This window comes from Leptosomus discolor, chromosome 4 (assembly GCF_034619465.1).
Source record: "Leptosomus discolor isolate bLepDis1 chromosome 4, bLepDis1.hap2, whole genome shotgun sequence".
NCBI lineage: Eukaryota > Metazoa > Chordata > Aves > Leptosomiformes > Leptosomidae > Leptosomus > Leptosomus discolor.
This window is the reverse complement of record NC_141394.1, coordinates 13,983,095-14,003,005: the sequence shown is the minus strand read 5'-3', so window position 1 is coordinate 14,003,005 and position 19,911 is coordinate 13,983,095. Positions and strand designations below refer to the sequence as shown.

At 41.6% G+C, this 19,911-nt stretch overlaps 1 protein-coding gene across 4 annotated transcripts in view; it reads right to left on the bottom strand.

The window, feature by feature from the left end:
- The window catches only part of MAPK10 (mitogen-activated protein kinase 10), a 92,971-nt gene that overhangs the window by 22,220 nt on the left and 50,840 nt on the right, over positions 1 to 19,911 (bottom strand). For 2 of the 4 annotated variants that reach the window (XM_086464728.1, XM_086464729.1), the window contains 3 exons: positions 15,129 to 15,200; positions 3,710 to 3,892; positions 1,415 to 1,539 (listed from right to left, as the gene is read on the bottom strand). In XM_086464728.1, coding sequence (XP_086320854.1) covers positions 1,415 to 1,539; positions 3,710 to 3,892; positions 15,129 to 15,200 — 380 coding nt within the window. The remainder of the gene's footprint in view (positions 1 to 1,414; positions 1,540 to 3,709; positions 3,893 to 15,128; positions 15,201 to 19,911) is intronic. The other 2 variants (XM_086464727.1, XM_086464730.1) reach the window with 2 other exon arrangements.

Here is a 19,911-nt window from a genome sequence, read left to right as displayed (position 1 = left end):
GTCGACCTGGACTTCAGTAAGGCATTTGACACAGTCTCCCACAGCATCCTATTGGACAAGCTGGCAGCTCATGGACTAGACAGGTGTACTCTTCGCTGGGTTAGAAACTGGCTGGATGGCTGAGCCCAGAGAGTTGTGGTGAATGGAGTTAAATTCAGTTGGCGACCAGTCAAAAGCGGTGTTTCCCTGGGCTCAGTATTTGGGCCAGTGTTGTTTAATACCTTTATCAACAACCTGGATGAGGGTATCAAGTGCATCCTCAGCAAGACTGCAGATGATATGACATTAAGCAGGAGTGTTGATCTGCTTGAGAGTAGGAAGGCTCTACAGGGGGACCTGGACAGGCTGGATCGATGGGCTGAGGCCAATGCTGTGAGGCTCAACAAGGCCAAGAGCTGGGTCTTGCACTTGGGTCACAGCAACCCCATGCAGTGCTACAGGCTGGGGGATGAGTGGCTGAAAAGCTGCCCGGCAGAAAAGGACCTGGGGGTGCTGGTCGACAGCCAGCTGAACATGAGCCAGCAGTGTGCTCAGGTGGCCAAGAAGGCCAACAGCACCCTGGCATGTATCAGAAATAGTGTGGCCAGCAGGAGCAGGGAAGTGATTATGCCCCTGTACTCAGCACTGGCGAGACCTCACCTTGAGTACTGTGTCCAGTTTTGGGTGCCACAGTATAAGAAAGACATTGAGGTGCTGGAGCGTGTCCAGAGAAGGGCAACGAAGCTGGTGAGGGGTCTGGAAAACATGTCTTATGAGGAGCACCTGAGGGAACTGGGATTGTTTAGCCTAAAGAAGAGGAGGCTGAGGGGAGACCTTATGGCTCTGTACAGCTACCTAAAAAGGAAGCTGTAGTGAGGCCGGTGTTGGTCTCTTCTCCCAGGTAACTAATGACAGGACAAGAGGTAATGGCCTCAAGCTGTGCCAGGGGAGATTTAGATTGGGTATTAGGAAAAATCTCTTTACTGAGAGTGGTTAGACATTGGAACAGGCTGCCCAGGGAAATGGTGGAGTCATCATCCCTGGAGGTGTTCAAAAGACTTACAGATGTGGTGCTTAGGGACATGGTTTAGTGGTGGGCATGGTAGTGTTAGGATAATGGTTGGACCCGATGATCTGAAAGGCCTTTTCCAACCAAAATTAATAAAACCAAGTGAGCTACTGGGTTCAAAATCCTTTCTTCATGTTGTCTAGAAGAAAGCAGAAAATGGCTTCATATACTTGAAGTGTTTTTGCTTCTCCCATCTATTGTTAGCTAATCTAACAAAGAGTTATATCCTGTCCCTACAGATCTCAATTCATGTAAATCCAAAGACCACCACAGTCACAACAACATTGTTTCTTTATAGCATGCTCGTTACCAACCCGCTGTAAAGCAGCAGAATCTATGAATCATAAGGAGTCACACTTCACTTACCGCCTCCACTTCTGCTGGGTCATACCAGACATTAATATATGGATGTTGTAAGGCTTCATCTACTGATATTCGCTTGGCTGGATCAATGACTAGCATCTTTGATAAAAGGTCCCTGGCTTGGCTGGCTAGAACAATGAAATGAGATAAACATAATATTAGTACAAAACAATTACTGCCTCCAGAGGAGAGTTAATTGCATTAGGAAAGTAACAATGACACTACCCTTTTAGAGATTGTATGTACTTCTGCTCCTTGCCTTGGCGTTCTTCAGTAATCATTTTTGGTTGGATTCATTAGGAAGGTGCCAACATCAGGGCTGCATACCCTAAGTCCCCTAACAATCTTCAACAACATTTTACATGTATGCAGATTCCATGTACAGGGTTGAATAATATACCCAAGAAAAATGTGCTTGAGGTATCTGTATTATTGCCAGAATCAGAAAACAAAAGCTTACATAATGAAGTCTAAAAGCATGGCATTACTAAATCAAACCCTGAAACTTACAGGTACTCTTACGGTGGCTCAGAAAAACTTCTAAATGTCTCTGTATGTTTTAACATTTTTCACCTAGCCTGCTGGGAGGTATTAAATATTTTAGTGAGGCATAGGTACTAAGCCTATCTTAGGGCACCCCATTAGAAGTAATAACTTCAAATCTGCAGCCTGGGATCAACACATAGCGGTATGGAAGTGCCTTGGAACAGCTTAAATCTTGTTTATACCACATAACAAAGTTTAAATCAGTAGGACACATCATCCTCCACCACAAAAATGCAGAGCCTTATATATACATTGAGTTTATTTTGCAACATTGATTTATTTTATCTGATAATATAGCCCATTTTGCCTATTAGGCCACAAACTCATCCTTCTATTACCCAAATTGTTTTTACTGTCTAGAGTTTGTAGCAAATAAAATACCATCTAAACGTCACGTAAAAAATTATAACAACATATATTTCTAATATTACTATCAATGTAGTGTTCTAAGCTCTTCCATGCTCAAAATTATTTCCCGTGTAAATGAACAAGAAAATGAAATGAAAAAGTTTGTAAAGAGATGTAAGTGCAAAAATATTACTAGGTATCTCATCAGACATGGGTGAGTAAAAGTGATATCTAATTAAATCATTAACATTACATTATAGTGAAATATTTAGGGAGGGCATGGGATGATACAATGATGCACATGCAGAATTTTTTTAATGCACTGTTTCTTGTTCTGTGACTATATCTTAAAAACTAGCATTGAGTATACTCAAATGCATGTGCTTCCAAAAGATAACAGCACTGTTTGACAGTCATTTCGATCCATTAGCTCCAAATCCAAGAAAATTCCATTATTTAATTTCATTGTACTAGAAGTATAAAATTCCATTTATCCAAAAGCATCTGCTCAGACCTTTCACTTTGCTACCAGAGCCAACAGCAGCCTTGCTATGAAGCAGTTGACAATTGGAAGAGTATTCTGGGTAATGTAATGACATGCAAACGGCAAACAATTGAAAACCATTTCAAGGACTCTGTAACAAGTGGCCCCAAGCACTCAAGTGGTGCAAAGTGATATACAGTACAAGTTTGCAAGGGTTCCAGAGCTGTGACAAGAAAAACTTTCTATGCTAAACACACATTAATCACTCTTTCCAATTGAAGGTCATTAAAATAAAATGAGACTTCAATATATGATTAAAATCATTGCAACTTATGTTTTACAGGGGTATATCTAGTCACACTGTAATTAAGCTAGTGTTCTACTTCACATATCTGAGCCGGCCCACAGCATTTTTCAAAAGAAGAAATCCACCCACAGCAGATACTAAACTCCAGCTACATCAAGACCATTTTGGCTGACATTGCTAATATCTTTCTATTGTCTAGTGAAGGTAGAGCTATGAGGCAGGCATCTGGCTGAACTGATATTTTTCATGTAAAACAAAAAAGTGCAAGCGCTGAGATCTTCCGATGGAAGTTCTACTGTCCTTTTGTGTTTCAAGTTTAAGAATGCGAGTAAAGGAACACCTCAGTTCCTCATGGTACAGAAACATGACACCGACCATCATATGCTCAACACGCAGCAGTGATAATGTGTGTTGCTTTGACTGCCCAGGCACCAAGGTCTCCAAAAATCATTTCCAAAAGCTGCCTCTCAGCTGAACAAAACCCAAGCAGCCATTCATGTCTGCAACTAATTGCATTAAAAGGGAGTGCAACCAGAGAGAAGTAAAATTGAAAACAACCTTCATTGCATTGTAGCTGTTGACATGTGAACCACATACCATATGTCCGCCATACCTTTGAGTTTGTTGTGTTCTGAGTCAGCTGGGAAGAGAGAGTCTGGAAAAAGTTTGGGGAAAGTGAGGCCAGCGTACTTGGGTCTGTTCTCAACATAGTTCCGTACCGTCGGTTGCAGCTTCTTCATAAATTCTGGACAGGGTGTTCCCAGCTGCTCAATAACTTTATTCCACTGATCAATATCTGAACATCAGTAAGTAGTTAAGGAAAACAAAATGCAAAACCCAGTATAGTCTCCTGACATTTCTGTTTTAAGTGTTCTCTGGGAATCCTCAGAGGTATTTAATTCCCTTCATAACATCTTTACAGTCACTATCTTTTTTCATCATTTTGCGTGCAGGTCCTACAGCTTGCGAAGCACAAAACTGTCTCTCACAACTATACCTACTTGAGGGCGTTGTGCAATCCTAAAACCACCACGGGAAAACACATAGCTTCCTCTTTCCAGATCAACACTTGTTACCATTTTTATCCTTAACTTGCAATCCAATGACTTGCGCTCGCTTTTTTTTACATGCAGGTAACTGCCTCTATGTCACCTTGGCTACACGGGCACAGCAGGGAAGAAGGACATGTTCACCTGCCCGCTCTAGTCAGTCTGCGGAGGGTGAGACCCAGCTGGCTCAAAGGAGTTCTGCATGGGATAAAAGTTACCTTCAGCTCTTTTGCCTTGTGCTTGTATGTTTACTCCCTCCAATAACTTTATTGGTGCTAATTTTGCTAAAACCACCCAACCAGTAACAGCTCTAAAGCAATTTGTTTGATTTTACAAGAATGCACTGGGACCCACTTTCTACAGACAAATGATGCCTCAGGTATAGACAGATGTTTCTCTTTAACTGCAAATGTGGTGGCTACATTGCAAAACTGTTACTGACTAATAAGAAACAGGCTCTCACGCTGAAAAAGAAATTGTATTAAGGCAACTTGTACTGAGTTACTGTTTGTTTGTTTTGGTGTTGATTTTTTTAGTTTCTTGATAACAATTAGGCAACTGATAGGTGTTATGCAGCTCTTCCAGCCATATTCAGAGCAAGCTTTACTGTGCCAAAAAAAGAGAATAATTATTAAGCAAGTGTCTATAAAATCAGAACCATCTCTACATCACAGTACCTAATTCAGAGTGGTAAGAAACTGATGATAGCATAAAAAAAAAAGGAAGCGTACATGCAGCCATGGGTACATTGATGTTAAGCAACGTGATGAAGGGAGTTTTGTTTGTTAAGAACATACTGGCAATAAAAAGCTTTTAAAAGACAAACATTCAAAGTATTTAAGCACAGACTTTTCTTTTTTTACATTGTTCTTCTAAGCTATTATTGTCATGAGTGTCATAGGTGTGGGGGAGTTTCCCAAATACTAAAGATGGTTCCTTACAATCTAGGAGAGAAATCAGGTCAACAGAATTAAGATAACAAGAAAAAAAAAAAAAAAAAGTCAGGCAAAAACTAGCTCTTTGGTGCAGTATCAATTTCAGATTTTCAAAGAAGTGTTTAAGTTTAGGGAACTGGAAACCTAGTATTTTCACATACCTTGAAAATTCAAGACAGACTTAGCTTGGGTTCACCTGAACTGTCTTGTTTAAACAAAAATCAAGTAATTCATTTAAAAATTGCATCTTTACTAATCAAAAGTGTTTAAAGGAATGAAAACAATTTAAACGTACGCTTTAAGAATGCTGAAACAGTGTTTTGAATGGTTTTAACTTCAATTGAAAAAGGTTGCTAGAAATAGCAGTGGTCTATAATGATTTTTCTGAATAAATTTCATTTTTTACACTAAATCAAAGATTTATGTAGAACAGCCCCTCCCACACATACACTCCATAGGTTGTATATATCTTGTGTTGTCTGTGAAAAATATCTTTTCTCAACAGAAAACGAAAGAATTGTAACAACAATAAAGTTATCCAACACTACAGCTGCTCCAAGAGTAGCCTGAATAGTTCATTAAACATTTTATTAGAAAATAAGTGTTTTGACATTTTAAATGTATCCAAGCTAACACACCTCATGGTTTGCTGGCTGGGCTATTTCAGAAGGAGTCCTTCTGAGGAACTTGAAAATACAGTGTGTACGTGCTTTGCAGAGAACAGAGAATACAGAAATGAAGGTGCTGTTAATTGTGCTAGGGGAAGCTAAATGAGTGAGAAAGCCAAGCTGTAAAAGCATCACTGGAAGCATTACTTGTGCAGACTGAGTGAAGGCCATTTGATAAACAAGGAGGGCCAAATACAGGACTTGCTTTGAAGCAGAGGTCAGAAGCTTATGCTTGTACAGAGCAAGTTAACCATCTCTCAGGCATTTAATGAAGGCCAAAAAGAGATCTTTGGGATTACAGAATGTTGTGGGACTTGGATATGTTGAGAGGGAAGATGCAGTAAGATGCTCTGGATGTGTGCAATGAGGAAAAAGGAGTAAAAAAATCTCCCAGAATAGGCCGTGCATGGTGGGAACCAGTGTCAATAGTGATGGAGAGGAGAGAAGGAGAATCCTCAGGCAACAGGCCAGTGCCTGCTGCACACATTTCTTCTAAGCTGATGGAAACGCTCTAAGAGACAACAGACAAGCAGGCTACCACCTGCAATTAGAAGGTTTTAAGAGGTGGAAGAAGCTTCGTGAGTCACCAGTGCAAAGACAACAGCCACAGCCAAGGGAGCTGGCAGAGTGACCACGTTCCACTCCTTGACTAGCTTTGATTTGCAGGAGGACGGCATTGGAGTTTTTGCAGCCCTGGCTTACAGCAAGGGCCAAAATTTGCAAGCTTTACAACTCAGCAATTTCAGGGACTAGTTTTGAGTAGCTGAATGATCTGAATAGATAATCGTGCTTCTTTACTGTATTATTTCTGACTTATGCTGCTCAAATACTGCCAAAACCCCTTATATAAAATACATTAATTTGCTCTTCATATGTATCTATACACATACACACAAATTGACATGATGGACCACTCAGGACCTGTTTTTTTCTCCTAATAATAGCAATAGCAAAGAGAGAGCTGGCGGAGACAAACCATTTTTCAGTCAGATGGACACACATATTTTCTGTCTAGTAGTGTTTCTCCGCTTACCTAGGCTTTACTAGCAGTTGATTATATTCTGAGGTCCAACACATGAAAACGTGCAAGAATGTTCTTGCTGAATACTAGTCCAGCTCCACTTCATTGTCATGTTTTATACAGTCATCAGCTGTAATGCATCTGTGGTGCATCTGACGATGAGAGGTTGTACCCGTCATAGTATGAGATTAAAAATAATAAAAGTTTTGAAAAAGATCTGAGGTCTACTTGTTGAAGCAAAGAGAAGAAGCATTCTCTAGCTGACAGTGACGATTAACTTCAGTAATTCTTCAGAAAACAAATGTTACTATAGAACAATCCTAGTCTCAACCTAGGTTACATTGACCAATGAGTGACTGTGACTACAGATGTTATTTGGACACCAACTGAAAAAATGGTACGACAAGTTAATGATCACATAATTCAGACAGAAATTTCCCAGGCCAAAAAAGATTAACCTGTACTTGAGTGAAAAAAAAAAAACTTAAAGAAGAAAAACTTCTGCTAACAGAAGACCCTGTTTTCCCCTGGAAATTAAGCAAATGTTGGACAGACTGGAAGTTGGAAGAATTACAACCCAAAACTCTGAAAGATGATGAAATATCTGCTTTAAAGCTATTTGAATCACATCAGCTGTCCCTTGCCCCAGACAGGATCAAGGAAAATGTGTCAACTACATACAATAGCATCAGTATGACTTAAGACAGAAGAAGGGATCTAACCTGGATTTATTAGTTTGTCCCTGGCACTAACACTGTGGCACTTTCACTAACATTAAGATGTCCATACAAAATTACAGCAAAAAAACGTATTTAAGAAAATAGGTCCAAAATGTGTATCTTTTGAATGAAGATTTATCAAGTGAGGCCTCAGGTTGCCTCAAGCTTCCCAATCACCTTTTCTCTTTGCACTCTAATATTGTCTTAAGGATTGTTCTCCTTTGCTTTCTAAATACTTGGTTATTTACTTCAAAAATAACCAGAATCTGAACTGCAGATTAAGAGGTGTATTTTTCTGAAGCACACACACAATATTTCTAATGGGAAAATAATACTTTGAATGCACAATAAAGTATTTCTACAGAAAAAAAATCAGATTTCACAGTGACATGATCTATTTAGAGGTACAAGTTGAAAGCTTACTATTACTGTTGTTTCTGTTCCCATTGATGCAATGTATTTCATGAGTGTGAATTACGGACCACCATTTTGTTCTCCCACTTGTCCTGCAGACTTCAGTTAAATTACATTTCTGCCAATATTCAAACTATGGAAATGGAGGTTGGCTATAACGGAAAATTTACAATACTTCTCTGTCTCAATCAGAAAATATTAAAAGCATTTCTACAAATTAATAGCTTATAATTAAAAAATGAAATTTAGACAACAAATTGTTGTCTTCATACTTAAGCTAGCTAGCCTCAAAATGGTAATAATTTTTCTTTCTCCTTCTGTGGTGGTGTGGTGTCTGGTAGGGTTTTGCTACGGTTTTGGTATCGGGGGAGGGGGCTACGGAGAGAGCTCCTGTAAGAGGCTTCCAGAAGCTCCCCCGGCTCCAATTTCGGACCCGCCTCTGGCCAAGGCCAGGCCAATGGCGCCTCTGCGAATAACTATTTAAGAGTGAAAGAACCTGTGGATTGTCTGCTGTCGTTTTGTCTGTCTGGGTCGGTGAGTGGGTGAGAGAAGGGGGGTGGGAGAGAGACATCCCTGCGGACACCCCGGTCAGTGAGGCAGGAGAGGGGGAGCTGTGCCGGGGCAGGGGTTCCCCTGCGGCCCGCGGGGGGGTGGCGGCTGAGCCCCTGCAGCCCCTGGAGCCCAGCGGTGGCCCAGAGGTCGCCCTGCAGCCCGCGGAGGGCCCCGGGCCGGAGGAGCAGGGACCGGGCCCGGAGCAGCCGCGACTGCGGCCGCGCTGGAGCCGCCCGTCGGTGGGAGGGCGGCAGCCCCGGGAGGGACCCGCGCTGGGGGGTTCTGGGGAGCTGCGGCCCCGCGGGAAGGACTCGCGTTGGGGCAGCGGGAGGAGGAATGTCTGCCGGGAGAGGGACCCCGCGGTGGGGCAGGGGAGGGCTGCGAGGGCCCCTCTCCCTGAGGGGGAAGGAGCAGCGGAGACCCCTTGTGCCGGCCGGACTGGGACCCCCATTCCCTGCCCCCTGCGCTGCTGGGGGGGAAGAGGGAGCAGAGCTGAGCCCGGGAAGACCGGAGGGGTTGGGGGTGGGGAGGTGTGTTGTATTTAAGACGTGGTTGTATCTCCTGTTCTCCTTGATGGTGGTGGTTGTTTTGTATTAAATGTATGATGTTATGCCCAAGTTGAGTCTGTCTTTTTGCCTGTGACCATAACTGGAGAGTGAGCCCTCCCTGTCGTTTGCCTCGAGCCTCAAACCTTTTTTGGTTGCATTTTCTCCTCCCAGTCTCTCAGGGGACGGGTAGGGGTGAGCAAGGGGTAGGAGTGAGCGAGTGGTAGGGTAGGCTCAAACCACAACACCTTCTCATTCTATAATTTTTTTTTTTGAGTGAAGGATCATATTTTCCTTACGTTCAACAGCAAGGTTTTACAGAAGTAGTTTGTAACAGGATGTTTTAGTTCTACTGCAATACAAATAACAGCATACTATGATGCACATATAGTTAAGCTTGTTCATTCTTCCCTGGTAGTCAGAAACTTGTCAGTGCTCAGCCATTTAACATTTAGCAATAACTTACTGTAATTGTTCACGTTTCTTTTCCTGAAAAAGGGTGGTGGTGGGGAATCTCCTGTTGCAAATCTTTACAGCCAAGCGATCACCAGAGACCAATGGTTCTTTTCCACACTACTCCAAAGTGTGGCTGTGCTACAAAAGCCTCTTCCTAAAATCCTCCTCGCACAATATCTGTGGATTGTGATGTGGAAAACAAGTAATTCTGCCAAAATCCCCGTTTATAACAGAGCTTCTGGAATTGTGCTGGATGGTGGTGGCAATGGTGGGAATCATGCTTCCCTGCCCAGCATACTGGACTCCACTTTCTTCACCTATTAAGCAGCACATAGAGTCATAGAAAGGTTTGGGTTGGAAGGGACCTTAAAGATCATCTAGTTCTAACCCCCCCACCATGGGCAGGGTCACCTTCCACTAGACCAGGTTGCTCAAAGCCCCATCCAACCTGGCCTTGAACACTGTCAGGGACGGGGCGGCCACAGCTTCTCTGGACAACCTGTTCCAGTGTCTCACCACCCTCACAGTAAAGAATTTCTTCCTAATATCTAAATCTCCCCTCTTTCAGTTTGAAACCATTATCTGTCGTCCTATCACTACACTCCCTGATCAAGAGTCCCTCCCCACCTTTCCTGTAGGCTCCCTTTAAGTACTGGGAGGCTGCAATAAGGTCTCCCCGGAGCCTTCTCTTCTCCAGGCTGAACAACCCCAACTCTCTCAGCCTGTCCTCATAGGGGAGGTGCTCCAGCCACCTGATCATCTTCATGGCCCTCCTCTGGATCCGCTCAAGCAGGTCCATGTCTGTCTTATGCTGGGAGCCCCAGAGCTGAACACACCACTGCAGGCGGGGTCTCATGAGGGCAGAGTAGAGGGAGAGAATCCCCTCCCTCAACCTGCTGGCCACCCTTCTTTTGATGCAGCCCAGGATGTGATTGGCTTCCTGGGCTGCGAGCGCACATCTACACTAGCTGTACTGCACTGGAGCAGGATTTGCTCTTTCTGGCTAAATGTGCTCTTCTGGAGATGGCTAGGGCTAGGGCATGTCAACTCTTGCTTTTGTTAAGGTAGGCACAACAAAACCAAAATGGACATGGAAGTTCTTCCTTCATTACAGGCATACAGGGTAAATTAATCCCTTTTCAATCTCAAGATGTTAAGGAAACCAGCTTTCTGATAGTTTTCTCCTTAAATATGAACGTTCCACCAATGAAAACTAACTGCATTGCGTACAAATTTTTGATGCTCCTAACTTCTCAAAATTTGAATAATTACTGCGAGCAGTTCTGTATTTCCCTCCCCAACACCAAATTTTCACACCAGCAAAGCTGATAGCTGAACTATTTTTCAGGTTTTTTAAATAGGACTTTTTTTTTTGTAAATAAATCTGTTAATAAAAACCAAACTAACCAGCTTCACTGTGGGAAACATCAGTGTCAGGTACATATTTTTTTCCACAGTCATATAATTTACATACTGATGTCAATCCAGTTTATAAAAAACACACAGAAGAAATAGAAAGTGCTAGCATCTGACAAGACAGCTAGTGCATTTTCTGTGCCAAGGTGAATGCTTTGAGAATAACGTGGCATTTGTATAACAAATGTAACAGGAAATATTTTGCAAGTGTAAAAACAGTAGTTGCTATTTATATGCTATAATAGAACATGTGGTAGTAATAAAAACAACTTGTAGCAGAAATAAAATTACTTCAAAAGATTGCTACTGATCATTCAGAAGTTAGGAGATACCAGTCTTGGTTGTGTAGCTGTCTTTAACCCTTCGGATTTATATCTATGATGACACCTTCACTAAAATTTTCAACTGCTATTTTTTTTAGCTGGCATTTGATTCAGTTGCTGAGCATCTTTGCTTACACAGCAGCAAGCAAATCAGTGCTTAGTGGATAATCCAGATATTGCAGCACAGGACTGCAATCTTGCTGTTGGATAAGTACTACCATTTCCCTCGTGGACGTCTCCTCACCATTGCAGTATCTACTTGTAGTACTCCAGGCTGTTTCTAGGCTTCTAGAGTCTTCTGTTGTGGTACACTGCTGTCTTTGTAACATATACAGCTGGATGCATGGTGATCATGTACCTAGCCTAAGAGGCAGCCTATGAACATTACCATTGTTAAATACCTTCTAAATGAACTGCAAAACTGTGCATAAAATCCCAATACCCCAATCTCTGTGACATGCATAACATGATTGCAGTTGTAATAAGGCTCTGTAAGTGATAGCTTGTATGGCCATCTGCAGTTTATGCTAAGAGAAGCTGACAGCACACTAACCTTAAATCTCTCTACTGAATATATATACTTGTCTCCCTAAGCATTCCCAACTACAGGATTTAAAGGCATATTCTTCCTTGTCTGCTCAAAATGCATTCAGCAGTTTAAAAAAAAAAATTAAAAATCCATGTATAACTACCACTTTCACAGCTCACCAGAAGACTAAGGCACTTTCTTAACTCCTTCAGATCGTTTATGCAGTGGTGAGAAAAGAGCAACAGTCTCCCTCATAAAATTTTGAGAAAAACACAAGGAATAAGAGCCGACTCACAGGCACAATCAACTTTCTAAATCGCTTCTGAGGCAACACAACAGACCGTGTTGCCATTTTCTCCTTGCTTGAGGCACTAGTATATCCAAGCTTCATGATAATAGTGTCTCTCTAAGCAGAACTATGCCTGTTAATTTTGGAAAGAAGTTTCATATAACATTTAAAAAAAAGAATTTTGGACACTGCAAAGCATTCACTCACAACAGGATTTTAAAAAAGAATAGAAGTGGATTGTGTACTCAGCTCCAGCCAAGCGATTTCAGTGAATTCAGATGGTTAAAGGAGTGGAAGAGAGCTGCAGCCCAGCTAAGCACTCCACTTTGCACTTACTCAAAGACATTTCCTTTCTGCTTGTGAATTTTCCACATCTGTGGAAGATGTCTCTATTTTGCTGCAGAAGTTGTTTAAGTTAGCTGAACAGACTATTTAGTTCTGTAAACAGAAACGATGTCAAATGACCTGCACTCCTTAACCACTGAAAAATGGCAAATAGTAAAGTTTGCAGTCAAATATATGACTGATAGATGCATTTCTTATGAATATTCAATCTTTCCATTTCAAAACTGCTTTTCACAGATATTTATGCATAAAAATTGACATAAATTCATATTAAATACTCTTCAAATCACAGCGTGGTTGTGAAATAAAGCACTGCCTGTGAAGAAAAAATTGCTGATAACAAATTCTGGTACACTGCCAGTCTTAACCCATTTTACACTCATTTTATGTTGAAAAGGAAGCTTTTTTTCCTTTTTTTTTTTTTTTTTTTTTTTTAAAGAAACAGATTTCTAATTACTCTTGCTCCTTGTTCACTTAAATACATCCTTAAGTATGCTGCCTTCAGGCTCTTACGGCTCATAGTCCCTGCTGATGGGATTATACAGCTGCCCAACTCCATCACACCTGTAAAGAATTAATCTTTTTTTTTTTCAATAAAAACGCAAAGCATTTCCTATGCAGAATTAAGGAAGAAGATGCCACGAGGTCATCAGTCTCAGCAGGCTGGGTCTGCTTTTGCGGCTTTCTGACTGGTTTTCAGCTGCACAGATGGGCACAGGAGTAAGAAGTGCTGAACTCCTGCCAGCTGCTGCTCAGCAGCAGGGAAGAGGTTGGGGAGGATGGATTTGGAGAAGAGGTGGCTTTGAGGAGGGATGCTCAGTGGGCTGAAATAAAGCAATAGCATCATTCTCTGTTCACAGAATAGACAGTCGTGGAACAGCAGAAGAAAAGCACAGTGGTACACAAAACACAGTGCAAATTTAGCAACGTATTATAAATACAAACGAAGAACGTGAACTCAATTACAGAACAATCCCAAACAAGTGAGCAGCTGGTAACACCAAGTTCTGTGGGGTTATTGCAATAATAAACAGCACATAATGGTTTAATGCGTTGCGTGATTTCTTTTTAACAAGTATGCAGCTGTGTCAAACCAGTTTTTGAAGCGCTAAATAAGACATGTTCAATTCTTTTTGTACTGACTTGGGGATTTCTTTAAATGATATCTTACAAAACATAAGTCTATTAACATAAACCCAGTTCCGATTACAACGCTGAACTATGCTAACCCCCACAACACTTAAATTTCTCACTCCACAATCACAGAAAAAAGAAGCACAGCCTTGTCCAAATCTTCATGGAGCACAAATAGGTGCTAATGATTTACATTAACACATAGAAGGGAAATGTTTACCTTCACATATGCGGATGAGATGTGCTCCACCGCATGTGAAAGCACATAGGAATTTTAGTGTTCATTTCAGTATGCATATGCTCATCCAATATTTTGGCCAAAACACAAATCAGAATCTTACTAGAGAAGGGTGTAAAAATATTAATGTTATCATTGCCTGCTTTCATTTCTTCAATGCTCTTCAGATACTACTTTTTTCCACATTTTAATCAAAATATTGAACCCTTTAAAGTGTGTATGAGGTCAAAAGTGCTAAATTGAATTAGTAAGTATGTATTTATAAATATACACACATACACATAATTGTACACGCACACATGTTCAGAGAAAGGTACATAAAAATGAATAATGTCTGGAACTCCTCTGTTATCTAAGCACACAGTGTAAATTAGAAGGAAAACTTGTACACAGATCATCTCCATTTCTCGTTTGTGTAATCCTATGAACCGTGAATCACTGGAGTTAGACCAAGCATGCACGGAGCCCAGTTGCTGTTGTGCACAAGAAGAAACCACTTTCACAATCTGATAAATGTTTAACAGAGTATATATCAAAGCTTTAATAAGGCATTGAATAAAGTAAGAATTATGACTGTCTCACTCCTGAATGCAGAATGGTCTCTAGGGAAAACGTACATATACCTAGTCTGCTTGGACCCCTTGTCCACTGATTTAATGCATTTATCTATAGATCACTTCTTGTTGATGTCAAAAATATATTCTGCTTTCATGTAATAGCTACATATTCTTAAATAAAGGATGACAGACTGAAGTCCACTACAACAGTTTCCAAGGAAATTCTCAGTCTTTTGAGTCATCAAATTCCTACAAAATTAAGTGATAATTTCAGTCTTGGGAAGAAGAAATTGTCCCCCAAACTGAAGCCTTTTCCTACTTTCCTACTTCAATACCACTTGCAGAGCAAACAAGCAAAGAAATAAGCATTTTTAAAAGTCATGACTGAGTTAATCATAACTTATTCCTAAAATGCAGAAACTCTTACATGCCATCCTGAGGTAAACAGTGACTTGTGCCTACCATGCTACAACCTGAACTTAAAAAACCCCTGTCATTTATGAAACACTGCCCCTACCCCCCGCCAAATTAATAAAGAGACATTTATAGCAACAAAACTTAAAACAAGTGGTCACTGGCTGCAGAAAGCAATTGCAATGAAACATGTAGGACGTTGTTTTCCATCTCCTTACACTATATTCGCTGCTGTTTCCACCCAAGGCTTTTACTGACTGGAGTAATGGTTTATTGACATTTTGGTTTGCAAGGATTTTGCAATGGGACTTAACCCAGCACTTTAGGTACAGTACAAATCTATGTCAGCACTAGTTTAGCAGGAAGGGGCTGGAGAGGAAAGAGTTGGAAGCACCTACTGAGGCCAAAACGGCTGCTAGGAAGGATACGATCAGTGCCAGGAAACAACACAGCACCTTTAATCATTTCTCCCATGATGCACCCTACTGACCACATGTCAACTGAAAACAAAAATGAAATGAAGGTAAACAAGAAAACAGGAACAGAACAACAAATAAATGAGAAGACTTATCCAATCATGCTATAGCACACAGCCTGTAGCCCACACCGCAGACACGGATCTGCCTTTCGCTCTGCTTGAGCATACAAGTTTCATGACAACATAGCAGGTCTGAGAAAAATTGACTCCAACAGTTTTCTTTCCCCCAGTGTGGATGAAAGACAATACTATTAAATACAGAAAAGAAAGCGAGACCCACGGCTGGCTACTGTGTCATAATACAACTTTGCAATTAAAATTTACCAATTAATTTTGTCTTTTTTTAAGTTTCCATTTGCATTCATTACCTAGTTTTATACTGCTTTGTATTGTAAATGAATGCTGGTCTCTGTATTCAATGAGGATATGCAAATAGCTTTTCCTTTATCTTTTCAGTTAGCAGAGATGCGTGCATATTTTCACAAGCTGAACTGCCAGAAGCCACAAAAGGAACTAGGGTCCTTGTGAAGACATACCCACGTCTTATTCAGGGGTATGAATAGAATTTGTTGAGATCATTCAACTCCAATAATGCTTGCTTTAGAGCCTCTTGGCTTGCTTCCATTGAATCTCAGTGAAGCCAGCAGTCCATAATAGGGGTCTTGAGAATCTCAGATTTCCATTTGCCGTGATAGGAAAACGTGATTTCTAAATAGGGCAGTTGAGACACAGAAGCACTAAGCTGTACCTTCTGCATTGAAATTCAGAGCAAACTGGGGGACTATTTACCTCATACAGAGAAAAGCAGTTCAGCTGGGTCAAACAAAGCTAACCACAATTTACGCTGGAACTTGAGATGAAAATCAGACTCCTTATATCCAGTATGGGATTAAGGTGGCGTTTCCCCGCTACCAATGTAACCACATTACCTCTGCTGTCCTTGCTCTATGGTAAGTCATAGGGCATGGAAGCAAGAAAAGGGACAGACTGGTCTCTCAGGGCCAGAAACTGTGGGAAAAAAATGAAAGTGTCATGCTGCTTGGTTAAATTTACTCTTATAATTCATATTGAGCAACAGTTTAAAGTGGATTTGACTTTGAAGGCAAATGACCTATCTGTGGAAATCTTTATGTGCCTGGGTCTATGGTTGCCTATTGCTTTATTTAGCATAAGCTTCATCACTACACAAGAAATAAATCAATGAACAAACAAAGAAAAAAATAAAAGGCTGCTTGTTTGGAAGCAATAAGCAAACCTAGAGATGCAAATTATTGCTGCTTTCATCACAAGCTGAATGGCATGCAAAATATCAGGAAAAGATAGAGCAAGCAGTTGTTTGTTCATCTGTTATTAATTCCTTTTTATTTTCTGACATTACCGCTCTATGCTGTGCTCAATACTCATACAGCAAATCTTAATCTCTGGTCCACCTCCTGGTTCTGATTCCATGCCAAACAGTTAAAAAATACCCTCTAAAGTGATTGTGTCAGGCCTGTCTTGCAAAACATTTGGGGAATGAAGCTGTCCTCCATAGGAACCTCCAAAATCTCCCTGGGGCCTTGAACAGAGTTTGTGGAGGCTGAACAGAAATTGCTCTATTGCCACACATGCATGCACTGTGCCCCCCAAACCTTCCTGTGTCCTGGGGAAGCAGGCTGGTCTGGTTGCTGACACAGCCCTTCACAGGAAACGTGACTAGAAGAGATGGTGAGGAGAGAAAGGTGAGTTGGGGTAGAAGAACATTAGTAAGACATCTGTTCCTCTTTGTGCTTTAGTCTCGTACTTCCTGACCCAAATTCCTGACCCAAATGAGTGCTTGCTCATCCTTCCCGGTTTCAGATTCCTTTCAGCAAAGGATCAGGAACTGTAGAACTAGCCAAAGATGTTTCTGTATGGAAAGGAACCAAGCTAACTGTCATGGACACCTCACTTGTAACTTGACTGTGGATGCAATTTCCTTTTCTGTTTCTGCAGAAAGTTGCTCCTACCATGCTGGACAGATTGGAAAAAGCATGGGTGTCACTCTGATACTGAAGACAGCATAGCTCATTTCCTTCCTCATTGCTTCATAATGGCCCTGCATTCTCCTGCCAAACTGCAGGTTCTCTGGGATTTGACAAACACATTGAAAGGGAGCCCATAAGGAAAATCTGCAACTGCCCTTTCTAAAACTCATACTGAGGTGGCTCTTCAGACCTGCACTTGGTAAGCTCTGCTTTTCATACAATGGAAATCATGACATTCAAATTAAAATGCATGAAACGCATCCCACATGAAACTCTGGAGACCAGAGATGCAGGCACAGCTGACAGAGCTTTGCTGTCTTTCCCAAACTCATGGGCTAGTTAACACTTTCTGCCCAGAGCATTAGTGAGAATGCCAAACATTCATTTTTGTAATAGCTCCTGTTTTAGTGATGCAGAAATCACCCCCTCTGCAAGCTGAAAAGAGATAATCACGTCCTCAAAACTATCTTGGGAAGATTATGATGGACATATTTATGAAGCAAATTGTGACATCTGATTTTATTTGTGTAACTGTAGGCCAAAGTATTTAGCACACAATGCTGTTTCCCAGTGGCTGAGGTGCAAACTCTAGTAAATTTCAAGGCAACTGAGCATGCCTGTCACAACACAGTGAGCTGTCTCCAAGTCCTCCTAAAATGCAAAGATACCTTGCTGGGTATGACCTCCCTTTACTTCCATTGCTGTTGTTGAGTTCTCCTGCAGATCTGCACTGAGGTCTGCTCTGAAGAACCATTTCTAGGCCCTTACTTGAATTTTCAGGAAGAAAAATAACAGCAGTCTGTATCAGGCACTGTACCTTGGTTTTACAGGTTTTTCTGTTATTTCTATGCAATAGAAAAAGGACATGGTTTATAAAAATACTTGGTAGTTCTTGGTCATACATGGGCAAAGCTGCTTTTTTTTTTTTCTTCTTTTTTTCACAAGCTCCAGGCAGCACAGCTACAAAGGCTTCAGACTGCCAGTGCCAAGGAAAGTTTGTGATGTGTAGCACTCCCAATCACAATTGTGAAGATTGCTCAAAGACTTGAAAAAGATTAAAAGCCTCCCCCAAACCCGCTCAACCCTTCCATCTCTCAATTCTGTCTAAATCATGGCAAACTCCCAGTTTTGTGATATTCCAATCCCAGGACCTTGCTGAGATACCAAAAACCTTCCCTTCATGCTTGTATTTATTATATGCATGGATTTCAACATGTTTTAACAACTGCTTAGCACAGTATCAGCTCAATCCATTAAGATTTCCTGCAACAGTCTTTCCTTTCTAATTTGAAACACCACTTTCCACATGATGTTATTAAAACATTAATACTTCTCAGTAACAGTAAAAGGGTTCCAAAGTGTTTGAATATGGCAATTTACTACCTGCAACTAAAGGTGCAAAACACTGTAGAGTACAGCTACTCTCCTGACAGACTCTAGATGGAAGCAAGAGGGAGTTGCCACAATTTTACAAGTGTCATGCTTCAAATCAATGTATGAATTTATCTCTTTTTTTTTTAAATTTTTATTTAAACTTTCTGCGACTTCCAAACTGATATCACAGAATCACAGAATGTTAGGGGTTGGAAGTGATCTCAAAATACCATCTAGTCCAACCCCCCTGCCAGAGCAGGACCACCTACAGCAGGTCACACAGGAATGAGTCCAGGTGGGATTTGAATGTCTCCAGAGAAGGAGACTCCACAACCTCTCTGGGCAGCCTGTTCCAGGGCTCTGTCACCCTCACAGGGAAAAAGTTTTTCCTTATGTTAATGTGGAACCTCCTATGCTGCAGCTTGCACCCGTTGTCCCTTCTCCTATCATTGGCCATCACAGAGAAGAGCCTGGCTCCATCCTCCTGACACTCGCCCTTTACGTATTTATAAACATTGATGTGGTCACCCCTCAGTCTCCTCTTCTCCAAGCTAAAGAGACCCATCTCCCTCAGCCTTTCATCATAAGGGAGATGTTCCACCCCCTTAACCATCTTTGTGGCTCTGTGCTGGACTCTTTCAAGCAGTTCCCTGTCCTTCTTGACCTGAGGGGCCCAGAACTGGACACAACATTCCAGATGCAGTCTCACCAAGGCAGAGTAGAGGGGTAGGAAAACCTCTCTCGACCTACTGACCACACTTCTTCTAATACACCCCAGGATGCCATTGGCCTTCTTGGCCACGAGGGCGCGTTGCTGGCTCATGGTCATCCTGCTGTCCACCAGGACCCCCAGGTCCCATTCCCCTACGCTACTCTCTAACAGCTCAGTCCTTGACCTATACAGGTACATGGGATTGTTCTTTCCCAAGACTCTACGCTTGCCCTTGTTGTATTTCATTAAATTTCTCCCCTCACCTAACATATGGAATGGAATCATAGAATCATAGAACAGTTTCAGTTGGAAAAAACCTTCAAGATCATCAAGTCCAACCTTTGTCCTAGGTCTACCAACACCACTAAATCATGTCCCTGAGTACAACATCTACCCATCTCTTAAACACCTCCAGGGAGGGTGACTCCACCACCTCCCTGGGCAGGCTGTTCCAATGCCTGACAACCCTTTCAGTAAAGAAATTCTTCCTAATACCCAGCCTGAACCTCCCCTGGTGCAGCTTAAGTCCATTTCCCCTTGTTCTATCGCTTGTTACTAGGGAGAACAGACCAACCCCCGCCTCGCTACCACCTCCTTTCAGGTAGTTGTAGAGAGTGATAAGGCCTCCCCTCAGCCTTCTC